Genomic DNA, 25,945 nt, shown 5'->3' with positions numbered 1-25,945 from the left:
ACGGTGCTAAATTTTATAAATTCCTCCCTACATTTTTAGTAGCAGTAGTAGTAAGTAGTAGTCAGAACAATCAGTCTTTTCTTTAGCCCAGATTATAGGTTTCACAACTTCTTTAGATTTTTACTTTTATGACAAACTTTGGCTCTTCTAGTAATGGACTCCATTACCTGCATGAGCAAATGCACGATGAGTTAGGCATGGTTCATTTGGAGGATTTGTAGCCTCTCCTGAATGTTTTAGAGAGTCTAGGATGCAGTTTAATTTCAAATCCCTATAATCCCCAAATGCAATTGAATTACTATGCAAATACAAATTGAATTATTAGTAGTATTATTAGTAGTTTTAGTAGTAGCATTTGGGCCAACAGTCTTTTTTTAATCACAAATTATAGGTTTCAAAAGTCCTTTATGTTTTTGCCTTTATATCTAAGAAATTTCTTTTTGTAGAAATTTTGAAAATAAATTCTCTAAATTGCAGAACTGGTTTGAAGTGACTTTATTATCTGCATGAGCAAATGCTCAAAGAGTTAGGCATGGTTTTTTGGAGGATTTGTAGCCTCTCCTAATTTTTTTTTTTTTTAGAAAGAATCTGCGATGCTATTTGATTTTAAATCCGTCTAATGCCTAAATGCAATTATATTACTGTGCAAGTTGATCATTTGCAGCTCGAGTATGAGAACAAATTACGAGGACAGCTGGTTTGATTACTGGTCAACAACGTATCCTACACTCATTATGTGCCTGTTAAGTGCATGTTTACCTAGTTTACCATACTAAAAATGTTTCTAGCATTATATAAAATTCAGTGCAGTGTGATTGTGAACCAACCTTTTTTTATCTAGTAGTAGTAGTCAAACCAGTCTTAGAGTAGTTTTTTTTTAGTCCAAAGTATAGGGTTCACAAGTACCTTAGATTTTTGCTTATGTATCTAATAAAATTCATTTTGGAGAAATTTGAAAATAATTTCTCCAAATTGCAGAACTGATTGAACATTGTCCATTACCTGAAAGTTTTTTTTACATAGTAGTAGTATTCAAACCAACAGTCTTTTTAGCCCTAAATTATACGTTTCACAAGTCCTTTAGATTTTTACTTTTAAATTTATTAGTTTTTTTTTTTTTTTTTGTAGAAATGTAAAAAAAATTCTCAATTGCAGAACTGGTTGAACTGACTCCGTTACCTGCATGGGCAAATGCACGTTGAGTTAATGCAAGGTTCATTTAGAGGATTTGTGACCTCTCCTAAGTGTTTTCGAAAGAACCTGGGATGCAGTATGATTTCAGATCCATCTAATTCCTAAATGCAATTGAATTACTGTGCAAGTGCAAGTTGCTACTAAGTACTACTATACCAAAAATGTCGGTAGGAATATATAAAATTCAGAACATATAAAATTTTGTTTTACTTTGTATTAGTATTCAAACCAAAAGTCTTTTTAGCCTAAATTATAGGTTTCACAAGTCCTTTAAAATTTAGCTTTTATCAGCCTAATCGGAAAATTAGGTTGATTTATTAACAATGTACATTGTGTTTCTGATTCTACATTTATGTAGGTGCATGTATATACCATACCACAAATGTATCTAGGAGTATATAAAATTTAGTGCAGTGTGATTTATGTGAACCAATCATTTAAAAACAAAACAAAAAAAACTTTGTAGTAGTAGTATTAGTAAAACCAACAGTCTTTTTAGCCTAAAATACAAGTTTTGCAAGTCCTTTACATATTTGCTTTTAAATTCAATTGAAAATAAATTCTCAAAATGGCAGAACTGGTTAAACTGACTCCATTACCTGCATGGGCAAATGCACGTTGAGTTAATGCAAGGTTCATTTAGAGGATTTGTGACCTCTCCTAAGTGTTTTCGAAAGAACCTGGAATGCAATTTAATTTCAGATCCCTCTAATGCCTGAATGCAGTTGAATTACTGCAAGTACAAGTTGCTAAATTGCTACTTGAATATGTGGACAAATTACGAAGAAAGCTAGGTTGATTTATTGGCCAAAAATGTACATTAACGAAAAACTTCTTAGGTATCCATATTATATATAAAGAGGTAAAGCGATGAATGAACAAGTAAGTTATGGAGGAGGGGTTTAGGATGCAAGTAAATGCTCTTTTCTTGGTGGCATATTGTTTCACTTCTTCCTCTCTTCCTCTCTCTCTCTCTCTTTCTGCTTATCTGCCCTTCCCCCATTTTCAAACCAACTTCACCTCTGATTGGCTGAGGTGGAAATGGCTGAAAGCAAGACAGGAAGTTGTGACTTCTAAGGGGTGATTTTTGACTTCCTGCGTACTCCGTTTCGTGTTGGACCTCTCGCACGGTGGGCCTCGAATGGTTAATTAGTGTTAGATCACTACATTTCGTCGTTTTAAGTCGCGTAATTAAATGCCACTTAGGACTTAGAGCTTGGCCTTTGAAATGGAGACGTTGACCTTAATGTAAGCTAATGTAAACTACAAATCTTATTAACCTTTTGATTTTATTTCCATTGACTATTGTTTGTCGAGATGTATTCGCATCAAACCGTCTTCAATGATTTCTTCATTTCTCTCAGCTCCTTTTTCTTGACAGGTGTTACTCTGTAAAAAAAAAAAATCCCACATACACAGTTGACAGAAAAGCATTCCCAGTGTCTAAAGCTTTTAAGGTGATTGCGTGGTAAAGCTTGTAGAACAGACACAGCTCACTTTTTTTAATATAGTGTATCCATTGAGACTAAATGGGGAGCGATGTTTTGGGAAGCACGTATATTATCCTCGACAACACGCATTTGTCTTCCAGATTTGTGTCTTTTCTTCTATTTTGACAGGCCGACGCTCATCAGAAGTGGTTTGGTATATTTTAGCAGGTTTCGTACAGACTTACGTCGACATGCACCTGTGTAGTGCTGACGGTGTGGGAGTCTGCCTGTGTGTTTAATGTCAGTGTGACGCATTTGTTCCCTGCACCGTGGGGTTGTTTGTTGAAATGTTGAGATTGTGAGCGTGTGTTGGGGGTAGCAATTTTGTTTATTGCTTGGTGATTTTCAAGTTTTCTGTTGTACTTTCATTTCAATACTTACATTTTGTTGATGTTTTTATTTTTTTTATAAGACAAACTTGCATGTAAGAGATGTATGTAGCAGACAATGTCCATAAGTTTAGTGTGTGAGAGATTGCGGTTTTGACATGGCAGTGTTTCAGAGTGTGTTTGTGAATATTAAATATGGAATATGTCTATATATCATTAAGAGAGCCCTGCTGATTCTTCCAAGCCAGCTGAGACTGGGCCATCACGCATCTGGATACTGGAGGTCTTTCTGATGTTTAGCAAAGGTGGTGATGGTGCACCTGCTTTATATAAATGTGTGTGATATTGTCCTTGTGTGTGTGGATTTATTTGGCTATAGTTGTCTATAACTAATTATAAAGTTTAAAAAAGCTTTAAAAAATTCACATCTGGGCATAATTAACAACCAAATACAAAAAAAAGAAAATATGGCTCATTGTTAGTAGTTATTGTATATACATGTATATATTCACTACCATTCAAAAGTGTGGTTTTGTTTTGTTTTTTGTCAAAAAAAAAAAATACTTACCAGGGCTTCATTTACAGTCAAACCAAAAATTATTCAGACATCAGATATAATTTTTGATATTTTTTTTACTAGTTGGTGCAAGACACTATAGTTAATTTATGTAAGTGAGGATAGCAAAATAAAGTAAACTGTGACATATTATACCCAAACCTTAATACAAATTTAGGACTAAAATTGTCCCAAAACAATTCAGTCACACTGAGCCGACCATGTTTTGCTTTTTACACCACCAAAATTAAGCATTGCTTGGTAATAAGTCAACAATGTGTTGGTAGTTTTGTAAAGACTGTCATACTAACCATTGTTAGTATGAATTTTTGGTTGATTGTAATTCATTACATACCTTTCTATCAAAGTTATCTGACATTATCATGATGAATTTGTTCTGACCCAGTTTAACTTGGAGTTCTTGTCATGTTTTATGAACATTTTCTAAACTATAGCGAATAAACTCTGATAATGTGAGAAATTTTGATTTGACTGTTTACTAAAAACCGCTGCCTTGGAATTATAAGGTTCTATCTGACTTTTTTTGTCAAAATTGAGTTATTCACATATTACTCTTTGACAACTTATTTACATTATGTGATGTCGTTTTTTTGTAAGTTGTGTGAATTTAGGGCTCTTTTTTTTTTAAACAAAAAGGGTTCTATCTACAAATGTCTATGGAATGCAAAAATTTTGAAGCTCAATATGTCAAAAAGGCTTAGAATGCAGATAGAACCTTACAATTCCAAGGCAGTGAAATACAGTAAATTAGTAATATGTTACAATTTAAAATAACTTTTCTTTTTAAAAACAGTTCAATATGTCATTCCCTTGATTATTTTAGTCTGCAGTGTCACACACTGTAAAAAAAAAACAATTCTGGCATCTGTGGTTGGCAGAATAATTTTGTATAAAAAACAATAAAAATGTAAACATTTACAGAACAACTTGTAAAATTTACAGTATAAACCTGTAATTTACAAACAAGAAAATTGCCGTTCAAACCAGTAAATACAAAAATGTACACTGCTACTAAAATCTATTTTTCACCTTTAACATACTGACAACAACCATTATAATGCATGTGGTAAAAGAGAAAGCCACATGAAGAATCATGAAAAAGTTCATCAAGCTTTTGCACGAGCTGAATTATACTAGTATACAGAAGGTGCACTAAACACCATGATGGTAGCACACACAACGCTAAAGTAATGCAATAAACATTCATTAAACAACAGATGATGTAACATAAAACCCAAATGTGCAGATCTGATAAGAAAACCTATTAAGAAACATGATTATTCAAACTAAGTACTTTCAAAAATGGAGTTCAAAAGGGAATTCTGGGAATATGTCATTTTTCACTGTAAATTGCAATTTGATTAGCCTTTTTACTTCTAAAAACTGTATATTTTAAAAGTCTTTTACTTTAAAATTCTATGAAATGTCTGGTTAGATCTTTTACAGTTTTTCCCTGTATGTAGTAGCCTATTAACAGTTTTTTTCCGTAGTGTTTTAGAATATTTGGCGCTACTTTTATATTAGGTGGCCTTAACTACTTTTGTACTTGCATCAGAAAATAATTGCAAGGTACTTATTGTGTTCATATTGTATTGCAAAACACTCTTGCTGCTATTAAAATGGTATACGGGCAAGGTTAGGGAAAGGTTTGGTGGTATGGATAGCTTTAAGAGTGGGTTGAGGTGTGAATGATGGGTCACCAGTGTAATTATAAAAAAATATTTACAAAAAATTACTTACAGATGTAATCACATGCAGATATTTTTAAAAATATAAGCACAGTGTAAAAACATGCATGCCATGTACGTAATAAGTGCATGCCACCAAATGAGTAATTTAAATGCAAGAACATAGTAGTTAAAGCAGAGTATTTAGCAGTTCAGTGTTTCCCCTACCATTATCTTAGGGGGGCGCCCCGCCCCCCCAACGGCACCCCCCGCCCCCCTTGAATGTCAAGTTCATTTTATTTTCGATAATAGCGTCAGATCACAATAGAAGTCATTAAGGTTATCTTTCCTATAGAACAGGTCTATACACTGGTCTTTTATTAAACAAACTAAATTGCCTTATGTTATTTATCTTATTTACATGAAGTCATGTCATTTCTGTCTTTACATGATCGCGTGTTTACAATGTGTCCTCCGCGAAAACACAGACTGGATCGCGGACTCCATTCATAAAAACCGAATCTACTATAGCGAGAAATGCCACGTAAATTTGTCGATTTTTGGATTAATAAATCAAAAGTTGGTCTGTCACTTCATTCAAATCGCGATATGGACTAGTGTCTGTGAAAACTGAAATGCAAAATGACCGTTTCAATATGAATCCTGCATGCTCCGTTTGCCTCAGTATGTTTGAATGGTGGAGACGCGTTTTTTTTTTACTACACGCACAGTGAAGTACGCGTGACGCTCCCGCTAATTTTGGGCATTTGCATCTCACATGAACAGATAAACTCAATCCAAAGCTGCTGTGAGTGTCACTTTTACCGTTTCATTTGAGAAAACTAGCATCATATCATGCTGTACACACAGAAACTTCAAGGCAACCTGTCAAAATAAAAGTACCATGTAACATGTAACAGAACATTAGTCTTGTATTACTTTTGTACAGTATAATGTAGGTGTTTATATATTCCTATTTAAATAATTGACATAAAACAATATATATGATAAAAAAATAAATATAACAAGATTAACCACTTAATTGTAGAAAAAAATACTACAATTATTATTTAAATGTTAAATTATTATTATTTATTGATTTTAACAGTAAACCTCTGTTTGTTTGCCAAAAATTAAAAGGGTTTATTTTTCATTTGATTAAAAATAAATAAATGTTTATACTTTTAATTTGATTATGAGAAAAAATAATACACACAAGAATTTAAAAAAAAAAAAAAAAGCAAAAGTTGGTAGAGCCCTATTGTTCAAAATGTTAAAATAGAGAGTTTTGGACTTATTTTTCCACTGAATAAGTCTATAATAATGTTTTCGTTATTTCACAAAGTAGGGTAAAGTACCGGGAAAAAAAAGTAACGTTGGCTACCGGCACCCAATCCCCTAAGCCCCCCCCCAACACTGGAAACCTAGGGGAAACACTGCAGTTACACTAATTTGTTACAGAAGTCATTTTATAATGTTGATTTGCCACTCTTTATATTTTTATGTAAGCTAATTTTTTTAATGCTTGGTAGTTTATGGTATGGCCTCATTTAGATGAGCAAAGTAAACGTTTGTGTTTAAGCATGTTTGCGTAATATGTGGAGGAACTGAATGTGCTTAACTATGTCAAGACATATAGTACTTTCCCTTTAATGTTAGTTTTTTTTCCCTCATGTGATGCTGTGTGTGCAGAGTGGGCTTTACTAAAAGAGTGATCTTTATAGATTATTTTATTGATCATCATATTATGTTATTATTGTTATGTCATTAAAATCACATCGCAAACTCTGCTGTCGCTGTAGTTTCTGGTAAATCTTATCTCAAGCCATATAGTCACATCTCTACTGTTTCCTTCACGCTCGCAAGTTCATGATAGTAGTAAACTTCATTAATGCGCCGCTGACCCGTACCGCTCCCGTTGGACAATACCACATACCAACCCTCACCCGAACATGCGCACACCCTCCCCCTAATGCTATTCGCTTGCCTATAGAGTCTTCACCTTTGACCCTTGTAGGGGGTGAATCCCTCTCTTCCCTTTTTTTTTCTTTCACTCTTTTCTGTTCTTGTTATTTAGTCTTTTATTAGCATTTTTATTGAACGTTCTATGTTTCAGAGTGCGTTGAGATTCCCGTTTTAACTAAAGCCAAATCCAAACATAGATTTTATTTGCCACACCAATAAAACGGAGAAATCCCATGCAGTTCCTTCTGGAGAATCTGAGCATGTTGACAGATTTTGGTTTTGTGGTTTGTGTCCATCACTCACAGCGTCATTGCTGGACGTAAGGCCCACTTCCAGGTAAATTGCAAGAGTTTAAGTATGTTTTCTCTAAACAATGGAAAAAGAGACTTAAAGGGGTGTTGGTTTGCTTCACGCTTTGATCTGGATGTCATTTCCACGCCGTTGACCAATCCAAGTGCTCCGAGAGTTGGTTGGGCGAGATGTGATGGGTTTATACGGGTTCAAAGGTGGCAAACAAGAGGGATGTTTTTGTAGTAATGGGGGATGAAAAACTCAGTTGTGGGTGGGATGTGGATGCGTTGGGTTGGGGGATGGGTTCGGGAACGAGGTGATTGATCAGTGGGAGAGCGAACAGCTTGGTGGTCTCACCAGGCCTTTGGCTTTTGTTAACATCTGTTGTACCTTTTGGTGCTTTCCAGGTCGTGTTCTCAGTTCTCCTCATAATCCAAAAAATCAAGCACATGCTATCTATTACACATCTATTAACAGCTTCAAGGCCTTCAAATGTGCACCGCCATTTTCAAGATTGCACAGTGAGTGGTTTCAATTGGTTTCCTTTGGCCTAGGCACGCACGCTTTGTTGATCTTTGTGGCGTGAAACACCCTTGCAGGATTCTTTGTTCCCTGATTGGCTGTTTTGCCCGCCATTTGCATGAAGGGAGCTTGAAAGCGGGCGTACGGCGCCATTTTCTCGGCTTGTCAACCGGTGGGCATCAACCTTCCGGAGTTCAGAGGTCTTTAGGGTTTCTGCTCTCTGTTACTAGAAAAGGGTTGCCCCTCCCACATGACCCCTGGCACCCATTTCCCTCCTTGATCCTAAACAGATGCATTGCGTTAGAAGTTTGCTGCTACGCCCTCTAGAGGTTCCAGGGTGCTACGGTTATCTGGTCTCCTTATAACTGTGTCATTGTTATAGTGATGGAGCAATGCCATGCCGCAGTTCTCTATTGGACTTTATAGTCAATTCACTCTTTTTTTTAAGTTTTTTTTTTTTTCAAGCTTTGCATTGCTTGGACATTGCTGTAGTTACTTGCATTTCTTTCTTTTTCTCTCTCTCTCTCTCTCTCTTTCTTGGGCGATGAGTTTGGATGCTTCCGGGGCAGCTGGCATTAAGCTACATCAGTGTCTAGTTTCAATATACCCATTCAGACTCTTCTCTCTTTCTCGCTCTCTCTCTCTTTCTCCTTTGCCCGTTCTGCCTCACTTCCAAGGAACGATGAGCAGGACGGATGCTCCCAAGCATCTTCACAAATCTACCTATAAATAATACCTGCTTCCAGATCATTTTGAGAGATTTTCTCTAACCTCACAGGTCCTGTCCTCGATTTTGAAATGATGCATGGAGTTAATTTATGAACATAAATCATGTCGTACTAGAATTATCTGAATGATTTTTCAATCAACACCTTAGGTTAGGGTTTACTTACGTACCATGTCAAAGTTCTGGACTGATCCACATCTAATTTTTATGTTTACATTTATGCTTATTTATACTTTTGTCTAGAGCAGTGCATTCCAGGTATATATTTTATCAGGGTTTTTTTGAGAGTCATTAAAAATAAATCATGAATGTTAAATACAATGACTTCAATACAACTTTTTTTTTTTTAATTCCTCAATTACAATTCTTTAAAAAAAAAATTAAGTTTATTTTTGTTTTTAATTTCGTCAAGGGTATGTGCAACTCTCCAAAAACATTTGTAAAAAAAAAAAACAAGTTTGCGAAACCTGGTTGGTTCACATAATCGCACTGCACTAAATTTGATCATTTCCTAGCTATATTTTTAATATGATAAACTAGGTAAATATTCTTGAAAGGAAATAAATAGAGGCATAAATAAACCACATTTTCAGTCAAATGTTTTAACATTTTCAAAGTAATTTTTTTTCTTTACTATTCTCTTTGTACACTACCAGTCAAAAGTTTTTGAACAGTAAGATTTTTAATGTTTTTTAAGAAGTCTCTTCTGCTCACCAAGCCTGCATTTATTTGATCCAAAGTACAGTAACATTTTGAAATATCTTTACTTTTTAAAATAACTGTTTTTAGTATTTCAAAATGTAATTTATTCCTGTGATTTCAAAGCTGAATTTTTAGCATCATTACTCTAGTCACATGATCCTTCAGAAATTATGATTTGCTGTTAAAAAAAATGTTGAAAAAAACTGAGTAGATTTTTTTTTTCAGGTTTCTTCGAATAGAAAGTTCAGAACAGCATTTATTTAAAATGGAAATCTTTTATAACATTATAAATGTGTTTAAATCAATTTAAAGCATCCTGGCTAAATAAAAGTACTAATTTCTATCATTTCTTTTCCAAAAACCAAAATTATACTGACTCCAAACTTTTGAATGGTATAGATAAATGCTGATCTTTAAATCTTCCTTTTTCCTTTTAAATCAAAGAATCCAGAATAAAGTACTCAACTGTTTTAAATTTTGATAATAATTAATAATAATAAATGTTTCTTGAACAGCAAATCTGCATATTGGAAAGATTTCTGAAGGATCGTGTGACACTGAAGACTGGAGTAATGATGCTGAAAATTCAGCTTTAACATTTGCAGAAATGAATTACATTTTAAAATATATTCAAATTAAAAAACAGTTATTTTAAATAGCAAAAATATTTCAAAATTGTACTGTTTTTGCTTTACTTTGAATCAAATAAATTCAGGCTTGGTGAGCAGAAGAGACTTCTTTGTAAAAACATAAACTTCAAAAAACTTTTGACTGGTAGTGTATATTCAAACACAAATGCAAAATTGAATAGATAAGGTTACATACAATAATATCAACCAACTAGAAAACCATTCGTATTTATATTTTGGAAATGATAATTAAGATGTTTAAGTGTTAAGATTCGGTTTTGCACATTCAAGGTTTAAGGAAATCATGTTGTTTTTATGCCAAACTGAAACTTTTCTTGAAAAAGCTTATCAAATTGATATGAAACCAAGATGAATGCGAAAATTGCATTAATAAAAACTTGACATGTTCTAAACTAGTCTTTAGACTACACCCCCGTCATAGGCTGTTGATCAATACACAGTGGTCAGCACATAATTGCAATGTTACAACATTCGTCAAGAATTTGATTTATCTGTTCACTCCTATGACATGTGAAAGGATAAAAGTTTTAATACTAGAGCTAAAATGAAGTAGCATTTATGATGTAAGTTAGCGTTCAGGTGGATTTATCCCTGTTCTGACTTTGACTTTCACCTTTCCACGCATCTCTTTCCACATCATTTAGATATAGACAAGACCGGGACCTTTCTGAACCCTAGCTGTCAGTGTAAATCAGCATTTGGATGATGTTGGATGTCATTAGTGTAATTAGTTTTTATGTTATTGTGGGTGTAAACTTGAGCAGTTTTTGTTGCAGATGTCTGCGGCTGTAACCGCTGCTCTCATTCGTTTTGTATTGTGTGTGTGTGTATACATACAGTATACGACTGTTGTTTCATAACGCAGAGTTGGTGAGGGAACCTTCACTAAACCTCATTTCCCTTTTTTTCTTCTTTTACAGGACCAGAAAACTCCAGATCAGAAACATTCCACCACACCTACAGTGGGAGGTGAGTCTGGGTGTGTCTATGTGTGTTTTGACAATAAGACTTCTTCAGTTATTCTCAATCAACACAACGATGCTCTTCACCCAAGTATTCTGCCAAAGTGGCAGGGTGACTCCTAAGGATGTTTTTTTAGACCGATTAAAGCATTGTAATTTATTGTATTGTGTACTTGATGATTCTAATCCATTCATAGATTTGGAAATCATTTTAAGTTTGACTTAGAAAACATCCTGGATGTTAATGTTTATGCATGATGAAGAGAAATATGAAAAATCCATATTATAATAGTGCCACTGAGGTACTAAAATTTTGGATTTTAGTACTAAAATAAATGGATTACTTATAAGATCTCACAGATCTCTCTGCATATTTGTTTGGAAGCAACTAAATTGCATTTAAAAATTGTAAATTATTATATTATATTTATATTACAGTTTACATCCACCCTGCAGAATCCATATTTTCACACTTAGGATGACTGAGGGACTCGTATGCAACTATTGGAGAAGATTCAAACTCTCACTGATGCTCCAAAAGGAAACACGATGCATTAAGAGCTGGGGGTGACAACTTTTTGAATTTGGAGATCAGGATAAATTTATCTTATTTTGTCTTCTGAGAAACATGCAAGTGTTTTCTGTAGCTTCTGTAGGGCAGTACTAAATGAAAACGTATATGATATTTAGGCATAATAAGAAAAATGTACACTTTCATTCTGTTCAAAAGTTTACACCCCTGGCTCTTAATGCATTGTTTTTCCTTCTGGAGCATCAGTGAGTGTTTGAACCTTCTGTAATAGTTGCATATGAGTCCCTCAGTTGTCCTCAGTTTGAAAAGATGGATCTCAAAATCATACAGTCATTACTGGAAAGGTTTCAAATACACAAAAATGCTGAAAAGCCAAGAATTTGTGGAACCTGAAGGATTTTTCTGAAGAACAGCAGGCAGTTGAACTGTTCAGGACAGAAAAAAGGACTAAACGCTGAACAAACAAGAAAAAAACAAAACAGCTGTGGATCATTCAGGTAACAACACAATATTAAGAATCAATTTGGCCAGCACTAAATAAAAAATATGCCTTTTGTATAATCCCTCTTATTTTGGTGAAATAATTTAAATTTTGCAGATTCTACAAGGTGTATGTAAACTTTTGACCTCCAATGAATATTATATTGTATTATATTATATTTTAAGTGTTTATATGGACTAAAAAGACATTAATTAGTCAAACTAATCAGTTCTGACTTTGAATAGCATCATTTGTACATGTTTTGGCAAGGGAAGCATCTTTAGTTTGACTTGGACTGCTTGAATGTAAGGTTTAAGCATCACCAAACAGAAATTGCAATTTCATTTTACATTGATCGGACAGATTATGCCGTTGCAAACCAATGCTGCTGTTTTGTTGCCGGTTGGGATGCTCAGATCCGTTTTAATAGTGCCATAAAGTTGCTAAAAAATGTACACTTTGGGGTGAAATTAAGTTGCAAATGGCCTACTTATAGCTGGCTCTGCATATTCCAGACGTGTTTAACATCATTATAATTATTTAACATATTTTCTTAGCTACTTTTAAAAAGAAACATGACCAAAAAACAAAACAAAAAGGCATTTTAAAAATCAATGCTTTCTTTAAAGCCTTTTCAAAAAACAAAAATGGGAACAAAATATATTAAAAAGCCATTTAAAAATGTAAATGAATAGTTTTTCTTTGGTCTCTTCCGAACGGAAACCTGACAAAAATGAATTCAAATCAGTAATAAAAAAGCTAAAGCTTTGCATGGACAGAGAAACCGCAGCAAAATAATAGCAGCGTAATCAGTGCTGTGTGATTTGTCAGTTTGGTGCAAATTTCTGCAACATGTCGGTTTAATCAGACTAGAAAACGTGAAACTTTTCCTACATGTTCTGGCAAGGGCAGTGCCCTGTGTTGGTTTAAACTCCAAGTTTTATCCATGTCATTCAGGTTAGGTGATCTGTGTGTGATTATGAGATTACATCGTGTGTGTGTGTGTGTGTGTGTGTGTGTGTGTGTGTGTGCGGGCGTGGCACAGTGTGCATTTTCTCCGATGGTTGTTATACTGGCTGACTGTTGTTCTTGCGGGGCGGGGTCTCTCTTGGCACGTCTCCAGCAGGCCCCACTTCTGCCAGCCACTTGCGCCAACGTCAACCGCTAGGAGGCGACACCTTGGTGGCAAAAACCAAAATCTGATGCCAACCAGGTTCTAATGGGAGAGAGAGACATGTAGTTCAGTTTGACAGATGTTAAGATTTGTACTCTTAAAAATAAAGATTCTTTATAGGCATCAATGGTTCCATGAAGAACCTTGAACATCTGTAGAACCTTTCAAATGTAGAAAAGGTTCTTAATATTTTTAAAAGGTTCTTTAGATTTTTAAAATGTTCTTCAAAATGGTTCTTTTAGGAACCGTTCGCTGAAAGGTTCTTTGGGGAGCCAAAAATGGTGGTTCTATGGCATCACTGCAAAAACACCCTTTTGGAACCTTTATTTTTAAGTACACACCTGGTTTGAGATGAGTCCTAATCTGAGTTTTTGTAATTCTTGACACACACTTGAAAGCTCCTAAGTGAAATTAGCATACTAAATAAAATTCTGAGTAGGGATGTTTCTGTAATACAGAATAAAATGAATAAAAAATGATTAGAACTTGTCATTTTTGGGTCACTTCTTTAAATGAACTATGCCATGGCCCTTATATAGTCTTATAGTCTTGTGTGAAACTGATTCATTCTGCTGATGCATTGTTTTGTAAAAGTAAATTCACAATCAGGTTTTGTTTTCTTCTCCTTTATCTATTGTAGGTTCTTGATGGTCTGCTTGCCCAGTATGGAACTGTTGAGAACTGTGAACAAGGTAAGTTGTTTCGAATGTCATTTATGTTTTTAATTATCTATTGCTAATAAAAATTGTACAAGCATTTCTATTTTACACTGCCGTTCAAAGGTTTGGGATCAGTTAGATTTTTAATGTTTTTAAAGAAGTCTTTTCTGCCTGTCAAAGCTGCATTTGTTTGATTTAAAAATACTAAAAACTGCTATTTAAAATGGTGGTTTTCTATTTTAATATACTTTTAAAACATAATTTATTCCCATGATACAAAGCTGATTTTTCAGCATCATTACTGCACTTTTCAGTGTCACATGATTCTTCAAAAATCATTCTAATATGCTGATTTATTATCAATGTTGAAAACAGTTGTGCTGCTTAATTAATTTTTTAACCTGTAATGCTTTTTAGGATTCTTTGATGAATAAAACTTAAAAAAAGAACAGCGTTTATTTAAAATATATATTTTTTTTCTAACAATATACACTGCCATTCAAACTTTGGGGTTAATAAATTTGTTCCTTCTTTCTTTCTCTCTTAATTTCTTTCTTTCTTCAATAGAAATAAATACTTTTATTCAGCAAGGATGTGTTAAATTGACCAAAAGTGATAGTAAAGACTCATATTATTAGAAAAGATTTATATTTGGAATAAATTCTGTTCTTTTTAACTTTTTATTCATCAAAGAATCCTGGAAAAAAGTACCACAGTTCCAAATAATATTAAGCAGCACAAATGTGACCCTGGACCACAAAACCAGTCTTAAGTCGCTGGGGTATATTTGTAGCAATAGCCAAAAATACATGGTATGGGTCAAAATTATTGATTTTCTTTTATGCCAAAAATAATTAGGAAATTAAGTAAAGATCATGTTACATGAGGATTTTTTGTAAAATTCCTACTATAAATATATCAAAATGTAATTTTTGATTAGTAATATCCATTGCTAAGAACTTAATTTGGACAACTTTAAAGGTGATTTTCTCAGTATTTTGATTTTTTTGCACCCTCAGATTCCAGATTTTCAAATAGATGTATCTCGGCCAAATATTGTCCTATCCTAACAAACCATATATCAATAGAAAGCTTATTTATTGAGCTTTCATATGATGTATACATCTCAGTTTTGTAAAATTTAACCTTATGACTGGTTTTGTGGTCCAGGGTCACAAATGTTTCCAACATTGATAATAAATCAGCATATTAGAATGATTTCTGAAGGATCGTGTGACACTGAAGACTGGAGTAATGATGCTGAAAAATTATCAGAGAAATAAATTATATTTAATATAAGTATATTAAAATAGAAAACTGTTATTTTAAATTGCAATTTTTCATAATATTACATAATATGGAGCTTTGATGAACATAAGAGACTTCTTAAAAAAAAAAAACATTAAATCTCACTGATCCCAAACGTTTGAATGGCAGTGTGTGTGTCCTTAAAATATATTAAAAGCATACTGAACATCTGGAAATGTTGCAAGTGCTTTTACAGCATCAAAAGAAATCAAATAGATTCAAAAACTGTAGTTATTTATGTTCTCTTTCTCTGTTCTTATTTTTTCCATAGTGAATACAGACAGTGAGACTGCAGTTGTGAACGTCACATATGGGACACGGGAGCAAGCTAGACAGTGAGTGAACTATGCCCTAAACCCTTAAAATTGAAGCTAGTTTACTAGTGTCACCACATGAAATCCCCCATTGTTCAGACAAAAAGATCCTCTCTTTAAACTCAGACCATGTTGCTGTGCTGGGTTTGTCTGGATTCTCAATGCTTTAAAGTACCACTGTGTTTAAAAAAAAATCTACAAATCACTCTGTGCATGTTAAACTGTGATAAAAGGAAGCATTTTAACATAAGACATAAAATAACATAAGCTTTAAAATCTTTCTGTAAAAATGAAACATTCACCACACAGCATGCGTCCTCTCAGTATGGTTTTTCCTTGTTTGCGGCTGACACCTACTGGTGATTCAGCTGCTTTGCAGGCTTACTTAGGTGAGCTAAATGTGAAATCTGTCAGCCTGGATTCTTCATCGGATTAATTCGTAATGTTGCTGAATAACTATTTAGGCAAATTATTTCTGTTAATCTGTGAAATCATCCATACGATTTAATCTTTGTACATTTTAATCAATCAGCATTCATCTGCACCGCAGTGACATTTCTACCATGACGCTGTCAGTTATTATAAACCCTCTTGCATTCATGCATCTCATTCATGCTTTTTGTCTCTGCAGAGCAATCCAGAAGCTTAACGGTTACCAGTTTGAGAACAACGCCCTGCGTGTATCATACATCCCCGATGAGAACTCTGATACTGACTCTCAGCGAGGCCCAGACAACGGCCGACGTCCCGGATATGGTCCGCGAGGAAACTCCCGCCAGATGTCGCCTGGTGGTGGAATCCCTACCAAACATCAGCACGCCGACATCCCACTCAGGCTGCTGGTGCCTACGCAATATGTGGGTGCCATTATTGGCAAGGAGGGCGCCACCATCCGTAACATCACCAAGCAAACTCAGAGCAAGTGAGTGGTTGACTAAAGGGTCAAAATGGAGGAGTAGTTCACCCTCATGTCACTTCTTTTTATTTCTTTTTTTGACTGATTTTCCTTTGTGTATTTTATAGACTGTTTATTGCATAACCTTTACAGTACCACCCTCTTTGCTCTTCTCATCTTTCAGGATTGATGTGCATCGTAAAGAGAACGCAGGTGCCGCTGAAAAGCCCATAAGTATCCATTCTACCCCAGAGGGCTGTTCAGCTGCCTGCCGCATGATCCTGGAAATCATGAACCAGGAAGCCAAGGACACCAAAACGTGAGTGTCAACCACAATCACAAGCAGAACAGTCATCCCTAACACTATTTGTACACTATTTATTGCCGTTCAAAAGTTTTGGATCGTTTTTTTTTTTTTTTTTTTTAAACGTCTGCTCAATAAAGATGTATTTATTTGATCAGAACTACAGAAAAATCTGTGTTGTTATGAAATATTATTGCAGTTTTTTTTCTTAATATTCTTTAAAATACAATTTATTTCTGTGATCATTACACAGGGTTTCCGCGGGGCATTAAAAAATCATTAAATTGATTTTGCGAAAATTAAGGCCTTAAATGGCATTAAAAAGCATTAAATTGTTTTATACAGGCATTAAAAATTTAGATAGTGTTGAAGAAACAAATATTAACAGTTATCTTGAATGTAGCCTGTATAATTAATAACTTTGATTCACTGTCGCAAAGTATGATAAAGACGGAACCAGTTTGGTAATTGCTTCTGGCCGGTGCAAAATTGCGTGACGCAGACTTTTTAAGAGCGGCCAGTTTTAGCCTCTAAGAGTTCGAAGTTTGTGATTTTTTTTTTTTTTTCTGTTCAGACTTGATATTTGAAATTTTCAAATCTGCAAATAAATGCTGACATTTTAAGCTGTCTCCTGATACATTTCTAATTATGTTCAGCAGACTAATGTATGTTCATTGTTGCCTCATTGTAAGACCGCATGAAAAAAATGCATTATAATATGCACGCATTCATAACACAGCCGTGTTAAGTTATTGGTTGCGTATGGCATTAAAAATGTTAGAAATGGCATTAAAAAGGGCATTAAAAGGCATTAAATAAGATTTGAAAATCCTGCAGAAACCCTCTTTAGTGTCACATGATCCTTCAGAAATCATTCTAATATGCTGATTTATTATCAATGTTGGAGACAGTTGTGCTGCTTAATATTTTTTTGGAACCTGTGATACTATTTTCTAGGATTCTTTGATGAATATAAAGTTGAAAACAAAAAAACAGCATTTATTCAAAATAGAATTTTCCCAAAGTGTTTTGATCAATTTGACACATCCTTGCTGAATAAAAGTGTTAATTTCATTCAAAAAAGAAATAAAAACAATTACAGACTCCAACCTTTTAAACAGTAGTTTATATTGTTAGAAAAGTTTTCTCTTTTAAATAAATGCTGGTCTTTTTTTAAACATTTTATTTCATAAAAAATTCTAAAAAAGGATCACAGGTTCCAAAAAAATGTTAAGCAGCACAAATGTTTCCAACACTGATAATAAATCAGCATATCACAATGATTTCTGAAGGACTATGTGACACTGAAGACTGAAGTAATGCTGAAAATTCAGCTTTGCATCAAAGGAATAAATTGTATTATAAAGTGTATTAAAATAGAAAACCACTATTTTGAATTGCAATAATATTTCACAATATTTCTTCTTAAAAATTTTTAAAAAAATCTTACTGATCCCAGACATTTGAAGAGCAGTGTAAGTAATAAAGTAATAATGTCCAATTTATATAAATGCATACTATTCAAAAGATTGAAGTCAGTTTTTTTAAAATAAATCAGTACTTTTCATTAATCAATCAAAACTGACTGTAAAGATTTTTACATTTTTACATATGTTGAATAAATTCTGTTCTATTAAACTTTGTATTAGTTAAATCCAATTTCCACCAAAAAAAATTAAGCTGATTTCAACACTGATAATAATAAGAAATGTTTCTTGAGAAGCAAATCACAATGTTAGAATGATTTCTGAAGGAACATGTGACACCGAAGACAGCAGTAATGATGCTGAAAATTCAGCTTTGATCACAAGTATAAACTAGCATACATTTACAAATGTATTAAAACTGAAAACTGTTATTTTTATTTGTAATATGAAGAGTTCAGATGCAAAAACCTCTAAGTGCCGTTTGAAATTTTCTGCCAAAATGAGCATTTTTTATCATGCTCCTAAATTTATTTTCAGTTATTTCACTTTAATGTCAATGAAAAGAACACATTAATTGCCATTAGAGTGAAATTGCTGAACCTACATTTAGGAACCTGATAAAAATGCTCGTTTTAGAGGAAAATTTCAAACGGCTTTTGCATCTGATCTCTTCATATGTGAGCCTGACCACAAAACCAGTCATAATTTTTTTAAATTGAGATTTATACATCATCTAAAAGCTAAACAAATACGCTTTCCACGTATGTATGGTTTGTTAGGATAGGACAATATTTGGTCGAGATACAAATCTAAAATCTGAGGGTGCAAAAAATATTGAGAAAATCGCCTTTAAAGTTGTCCAAATGAAGTTCTTAGCAATGCATATTACTAATTAAAAATTAGGTTTTGATATATTTTCGGTAGGAAATTCACAAAATGACTTAGTGGAACATGATCTTTACTTAATATCCAAATGATTTTTGGCATAAAACAAAAATCGATCATTTTGACCCATACAGTGTGTTTTTGGCTATTGCTACAAATATACCCATGCTACTTTAATCCTTCCGACCCCAAACTTTCGATTTTATTTTCTCTCAACCTACGGTTTATTGAAATGTCAGTGCTAGTTTATGTCTGTTCTCAGATCAGTTTTAACACATACTCTTCATTTCTTTTAGTGCCGACGAGGTGCCTCTGAAGGTTCTTGCTCACAACAACTTTGTTGGCCGCTTGATTGGCAAAGAGGGGCGCAACCTGAAGAAAGTGGAACAAGACACCGACACCAAGATCACAATTTCACCGTAAGCAATGAAAGAACACTATCGCAAACTAAACCAGTCGCCTAATATTAATTTTTGTGTTCTTAACATGGTTTTATTTTGCTGAATGTCTCTTAAAACAGACTGCAGGATCTGACCCTTTATAACCCAGAGAGGACAATTACAGTGAAGGGCTCGATCGAAGCATGTTGCCTGGCAGAACAGGAAATCATGAAGAAAGTGCGGGAGGCCTACGACAATGACATCGCTGCCATGAATGTGAGTTTGTATCCATCTTATTTTTGTAGGGAAGTAATGTGAAGAATAACACAGTGCAGTAAACGGTAAAACTGTTTGCACTACAAACCAGTGTGTTTCATAATGAAGGTAATAGATTTAAATTATATGGTAAAGCACCACAATTTGCAATATCAAGCCGCAAAACCAGCTGTTTTGCACAGCTGGAAATAGCTGGACACTGATAAGACTGGAAGCCACAATCATAAAATTTACAAATGGCAAAAATGACAAAAAGAGAGAATACTTTATTGTAATTTATCTGCCCAATAATCATGAATTTAATCGTAATCTGAAAATCTATTCCGCCTTCATCCAGCAACAGACTCACCTGATCCCTGGACTAAACCTGGGAGCAATCGGCCTCTTCCCGCCGTCCTCTGCAATGCCGCCTCCTGCCCTCGGAAACTCTGTGCCTGGTCCCCCCTATGGCCCTATTGGTGTACGAACAGATTTTCTCACTCTTCATTATTTTTTTAAATCATAGATACTAATGTCAAATAAAGTAGTCTTCTGTGGCATCTTTACCTTATTATGGTCGGTTAACGCAATTCTCTTTTGCGGCGTTCACCATATGTTGCGGTGCCACGGTTCTTAGCGGTTATTCATTTTTTGTGTCTCCCCACAGGCCTCTGAACAGGAGACCGTCCATGTGTACATCCCAGCCCAAGCCGTAGGAGCCCTTATTGGCAAGAAAGGACAGCATATTAAGCAGCTAAGCCGTTTCGCTGGAGCTTCTATTAAGGTAACATTCATGAAAATGCTTTAAGGGTAATCTCTTTGGTTTACAACGCTTTCAAAAAAATAGCGTTTACTTTTAAAAGGGATACACTCTTAAAAATAAAGGTGCTTCATGATGCCATAGAAGAACCTTTTTGTCTGAAGGGTTCCAGAAAGAACCTTTAACATCTGATGAGCCTTTCTCTTTCACAAAAGGTTCTTGGTGGCAAAAGAAGGTTCTTAAGATTATTAAAAGGTAAGAAAGAGACTGTTCTTTAAAGAACCTTTGACTGAATGGAACCAAAAATGGTTCTTCTGTGGCATCGCTGTGAAGAACCTTTTAAAGGATAACTATTGCTAAAATGCAACCTGGGCTGTTTTTTACCTTAAACGAGACAAACTTATATCTAAAAGCATAATTACGACAAACAAGCTGTTTTTGAGATTGACCGTGATTTAGTTTTGTGGCCGGTGAATGGGAGAACTAAGGGCATAACTTTGAGCGCATCAAAATCGATATTTTTACAACACTAAGAAGGCTCGACACACCATGAAACTATCGCCTGGGTCTCTACACATGAACTCGAGCATTGAGAACACTGTTTGTGTACACAGAGTTTACTAAAAAGAAAGGTTTTGAACAACTCGCACTGTTTGAGTTTCCGCTCGCGGCCGTCTTGCCAGTCAAGAAGTGTCGATCTCCGAATGCGAGGATGGATAGCTCCTAAAGCATATTTCCATATAAATGCACGGCTAATTTGTTGTTTTGTCGCAAGTGAAAAACAATATTAACCTTCTAGTTGTAAAAAGAGCCTCATATAAGACTAATATTTCGTCCTATGGAGTCCATTCATTCGCATTCGGAGATCGACACCTCTTAACTGGCAAGACGGCTGCGAGCGGAAACCCAAACAGTGAAAGTGAGTTGTTCAAAAACTTTCTTTTTAGTAAACTCTGTGTACACAAACAGTGTTCTCAATGCTGGAGTTCATGTGTAGAGATGTGTAAAAATATCGATTTTGATGCGCTCAAAGTTATGCCCCTAGTACTCCCATTCACCGGCCATTGACCACAAAACAAAATCACGGTCAATCTCAAAAACGGCTCGTTTGTCGTAATTATGCTTTTAGATATAAGTTTGTCTCGTTTACAGGAAAAAAAACAGCCCAGGTTGCATTTTGGCAATAGTTATCCTTTACAGCATCTTTATTTTTAAGAGTGTAGATCACCCAAAAATGAAAATTACTGTATTATTTATTCACCTTAATGTCTTGTTGCAATGTTTTTGATTGGTAAACAAATTAATTTTTTTTTATTTTATTTTATTCTTCAAAACGTTCAAAAATTACCAAAATTTTAATTTATTTCTGTGATGCAAAGTTGAATTTTCAGCATCATTACTTCAGTCTTCAGTGTCACATGATCCTTCAGAAATCATTCAATTTTTATTTTGGTGGATTTTGATGAAGAAAAATCAAAAGAACGGCATTTATTTGAGTTTGATTTTTTTTGTAACATTTTAAATGTCTTTAATCTCACTTTTGATTAATTTAGTCAATGCTGAATGACAGTATTCATATCTTATATGTTCCATGGATGAAAGTAAATCTTACAGGTTCAGAAAAACATGAAGGTGATTAAATGATGGTAAATCTTTTGGTGGAATTATTGTTAAAATGATCACACAGCTAATCTCAAATCAAATAATGTCTTTATATGTCATGTAAAATATAAAGGTTCTCTTTTTCTGAACTACATAACCGTGTCAAGATGACTTCAGCTCTCGAATGCATTTTTCCCTCAGATTGCACCAGCAGAGGCTCCAGACTCGAAAATGCGAATGGTCATTGTTACAGGACCACCTGAGGCCCAATTCAAGGTTTGCATGAATGCATGTTTTGTAAACTAATTTCAGAAAATATTTGAGAGGAATTTGCTGTCAGGAAGACCCAAGTCATTTATGAAGCTCTGTGTGTTTTAGGCTCAAGGCAGAATATACGGTAAGCTGAAGGAGGAGAACTTCTTTGGCCCCAAAGAGGAGGTGAAGTTGGAGACACACATCAAAGTAGCAGCCGCAGCAGCAGGAAGGGTCATCGGAAAGGGCGGGAAAACCGTAAGTCGTGCCTCATTAACATATGGCTGAAAAATTTTAGATGACAAAATTTTAAGAGACTGTTAGAGAGAAAGTTACTTATTAGGTTTGCACAAAATATCAGTGACCGTATGGGTATCAACCAATTTTTTTTGGCTTTAAAGGGATAGTTCACCCAAAAATGAAAATTCTGTCATTCATTACTCACCCTCATATCGTTCCAAACCCGTAAGACCTCTGTTCATCTTCAGAACACAAATTAAGATATTTTTTATTAAATCCAACAGCTTTCTGACCCACTGAAAAATCTATAAAAATATCTTAATTTGTGTTTTGAAGATTAACGAAGGTCTTACGGGTTTCAAAGGATATGCGGGTGAGTAATTAATGACAGAATTTTCATTTTTGGGTAAACTATTTTATTTTTTTTGTTTGATATAATACAAATTATATTATTTATTTATTTATTCCATAATATTCAACGCAGCAAATGGTACGCTTTATTTATCAAGCTCTAAAAATGCTTAAGGTATCTCTTCTAGTCATCTATATTAAATTGATGTAAAAATTACTGTTAAATGAAATAAAATAATTACATTTATTTTATTTGAGCTTGTGGTAAAGTCAACATTTCTCATTTTAGTACTAAAATAAATAAGCTAAAATTAATGAATAAAAATGAATAGAGTCTATATAGACATTTAAAAAATAAGACTTTTGAGTACAAATACTCAACAGAATTACTAGAACATTAAAGGATTAGTTCACTTCCAGAACAAAAATTTACAGATAATATACTTACCCCCTTGTCATCCAAGATGTTCATGTCTTTCTTTCTTCAGTCGTAAGGAAATTGTTTTTTGAGGAAAACATTTCAGGATTTCTCTCCATATAATGGACTTCTATGGTGCCCCCGAGTTTGAACTTCGCAAATGCAGCTTCAAATGGCTCTAAACGATCACAGCCGAGGAAAGAAGGGTCTTATCTAGCAAAACGATCGGTTATTTAATCAACAAAAAAATAAAAATAATTTATATACTTTTTAACCTCAAATGCTCTGTGTGTACTCTGTGTAGAGATGAAAAAGTATGTACATTGTAAATATTTTTAGAAAATAACCGATCGTTTCGCTAGATAAGACCCTTCTTCTTCAGCTGGGATCATTTAGAGCCATTTGAAGCTGCATTTAAACTGCATTTTGTAAGTTCAAACTCGGGGGCACCATAGGAGTCCAATATATGGAGAGAAATCCTGAAATGTTTTCCTCAAAAAAAAAAAAAAAATTTCTTTACGACTGAAGAAAGAAAGACATGAACATCTTGGATTACAAGGGGGTGAGTACGTTATCTGTAAATTTTTCTTTGAAAGTCAACTACTCCTTTAACTAAGGTAAAATTGAAAACAGAAAATATACAAATTAAACCTTATCTAAAAAAACTGAAATTATAGTAATATATCAATGATTTATAGGCACTTATACACTTTTTTTTTTTTATGTTATGTTTTGTAATATTGGTGGTGTTTAATTTTTTTTGTACCGCACATTTTTTCTCATTCAATATTTTAAGAAGGCACTGCCTCCCTTGCCTCTTTAAAGGAAATGCCCCTGATATGTATTATGTATATATGTAATAAAACAAATCATGGAATGTTCTGGTCAAGACTAAGCTGCTGATTTAATTGATCCTCTGTGTTTAAACGAACCATCACAGGTGAATGAACTGCAGAACCTCACCGCTGCTGAAGTAGTGGTTCCTCGAGAGCAGACCCCTGATGAACACGACCAGGTCATCGTCAAAATCATCGGCCACTTCTACGCAAGTCAGGTCAGTTGCTTTTTATTCTGTGTTCCTTTGCACCTAAAGGATTACTCCATTTCCAAAATAAAAAAATCCTAATAATTTACTCACCTCCATGTCATCCAAGATGTTCATGTCTGTCTTTCTTCAGTCACAAAGAAATTAAGGTTTTTGAGGAAAACATTCCTTCAATAGAGCTCAACAAATTGAAGATAAAAAATGCAGTTTCAGCGCAGCTTTAAAGGGCTCAACACGATCCCAGCCGAGGAATATGAGTCTTATCTAGCAAAACAATCGGTTATTTTCTAAAAAAAAAAAAAAATACAATTTATATACTTTTTAACTTTGAATGCTCATTTTGTCTAGCTCTGCGATGCACATGCATACTCTGCACACTCCAGTTCAAGACAATTAGGGTATGTTGAAAAACATCCATCTCATTTTCTACTCCAACTTCAAAGTCATCCTACATCCCTGCAGAAGTACCGACCCACTGTTTACAAAGGAAACGTGTAAAGAAGGTCTAACACCCATTAAAAAATGTACATGTTGGAGGAGAAAACGAGATGGGAGTTTTTTACTCATGCGCATTGTAGAGCTAGAAAAAGAAGCGCATTTGTGGTTAAAAAGTGTATAAATATAATTTTTTTTTTTTTAAAGAAAATGACCGATCGTTTCGCTAGATAAGACCCTTATTCCTCAGCTGGGATCGTGTAGAGCCCTTTGGAGCTGCGTTGAAACTGCATTTTTAACCTTCAATCCGTTGACCGCCATTGAAGTCCACTACATGGAGTAAAATCCTGGAACGTTTTCCTAAAAAAAAAACTTAATTTCTTCGCAAATGAAGAATGAAAGACACAAGGGTGAGTTAAGTGTCAGGAAATTTTTATTCTGGAGTGGGGTAATTCTTAAATTAGAAGTGGGCACTCTGGAAGAGCAAACAATGCTAAAAAAACTGTTTTTGTCTCCCCTCCAGTTGGCACAGAGAAAGATCAGGGACATTTTGACACAAGTCAAGCAGCAGCAGAAAGGAGGAGGTACAGGAGCTCCTCAGGGGCCCCAACCGCAGGGCATGTCTGAGCTGGGGACCCCTCAGGGAGTGGCACAAGAACCCAGGAGGAAGTGAGAGGCCGGGGCCGCTGCCCAGTCAGACGGACAGACAAATGGGAGGACAAACGAGCGGACTGACTGAGAGAAAGAGTGACACACAGACCCAGCGGTAGACAGGGAGAAATGAGCAGCAAACTGAGAGGAAATTAAAAAAAGGAAAAAAAGACAAAAAAAACATGCCTGAGAGAGGGCGAGGAAGCAAGTTTAGTGAAAATGAACGAAAAAAAAAAAGTGTTTTTTTTTTTTTAAGAAAAAAAGAGAGAGAACTAGAAAACAGAGACCAGATGCCAGGCCAGGTGGAGTGACTGAGGATGGCGAGGAGGTCTGTCAAAGCTGGCGAGCGCTTTTTTACATAGCCGCTTATTAGGAATAGGGCAAAATGACGGTCCCTCAAAAGTGTGTTTTCCTAAAGGATTAGAGCTACTCGGGACCCTCAGCCATCAGCAGTCACTTCAAAATGTTAACTGTGTTTTTTTTTAAAGATAGAGATATATG

General features: G+C 34.7%; 1 protein-coding gene across 1 annotated transcript in view; it reads left to right on the top strand.

Moving 5' to 3' along the window:
- Positions 1–25,466, top strand: part of igf2bp1 (insulin-like growth factor 2 mRNA binding protein 1) — a 46,512-nt gene extending 21,046 nt beyond the window's left edge. Inside the window, exons 3-15 of the mRNA XM_073833496.1 lie at positions 11,035–11,083; positions 13,904–13,955; positions 15,502–15,565; positions 16,176–16,466; positions 16,624–16,758; positions 19,352–19,474; positions 19,576–19,711; positions 20,049–20,171; positions 20,358–20,474; positions 22,254–22,328; positions 22,431–22,562; positions 24,254–24,367; positions 25,317–25,466. Coding sequence (XP_073689597.1) covers positions 11,035–11,083; positions 13,904–13,955; positions 15,502–15,565; positions 16,176–16,466; positions 16,624–16,758; positions 19,352–19,474; positions 19,576–19,711; positions 20,049–20,171; positions 20,358–20,474; positions 22,254–22,328; positions 22,431–22,562; positions 24,254–24,367; positions 25,317–25,466 — 1,561 coding nt within the window. The remainder of the gene's footprint in view (positions 1–11,034; positions 11,084–13,903; positions 13,956–15,501; positions 15,566–16,175; positions 16,467–16,623; positions 16,759–19,351; positions 19,475–19,575; positions 19,712–20,048; positions 20,172–20,357; positions 20,475–22,253; positions 22,329–22,430; positions 22,563–24,253; positions 24,368–25,316) is intronic.
- The last annotated feature ends 479 nt before the right edge of the window (positions 25,467–25,945 follow it).

The sequence above is a fragment of the Garra rufa genome, chromosome 1, assembly GCF_049309525.1.
Source record: "Garra rufa chromosome 1, GarRuf1.0, whole genome shotgun sequence".
NCBI lineage: Eukaryota > Metazoa > Chordata > Actinopteri > Cypriniformes > Cyprinidae > Garra > Garra rufa.
Note: the sequence above shows the minus strand (reverse complement) of the source record. Positions and strands in the feature narration are given on the sequence as shown.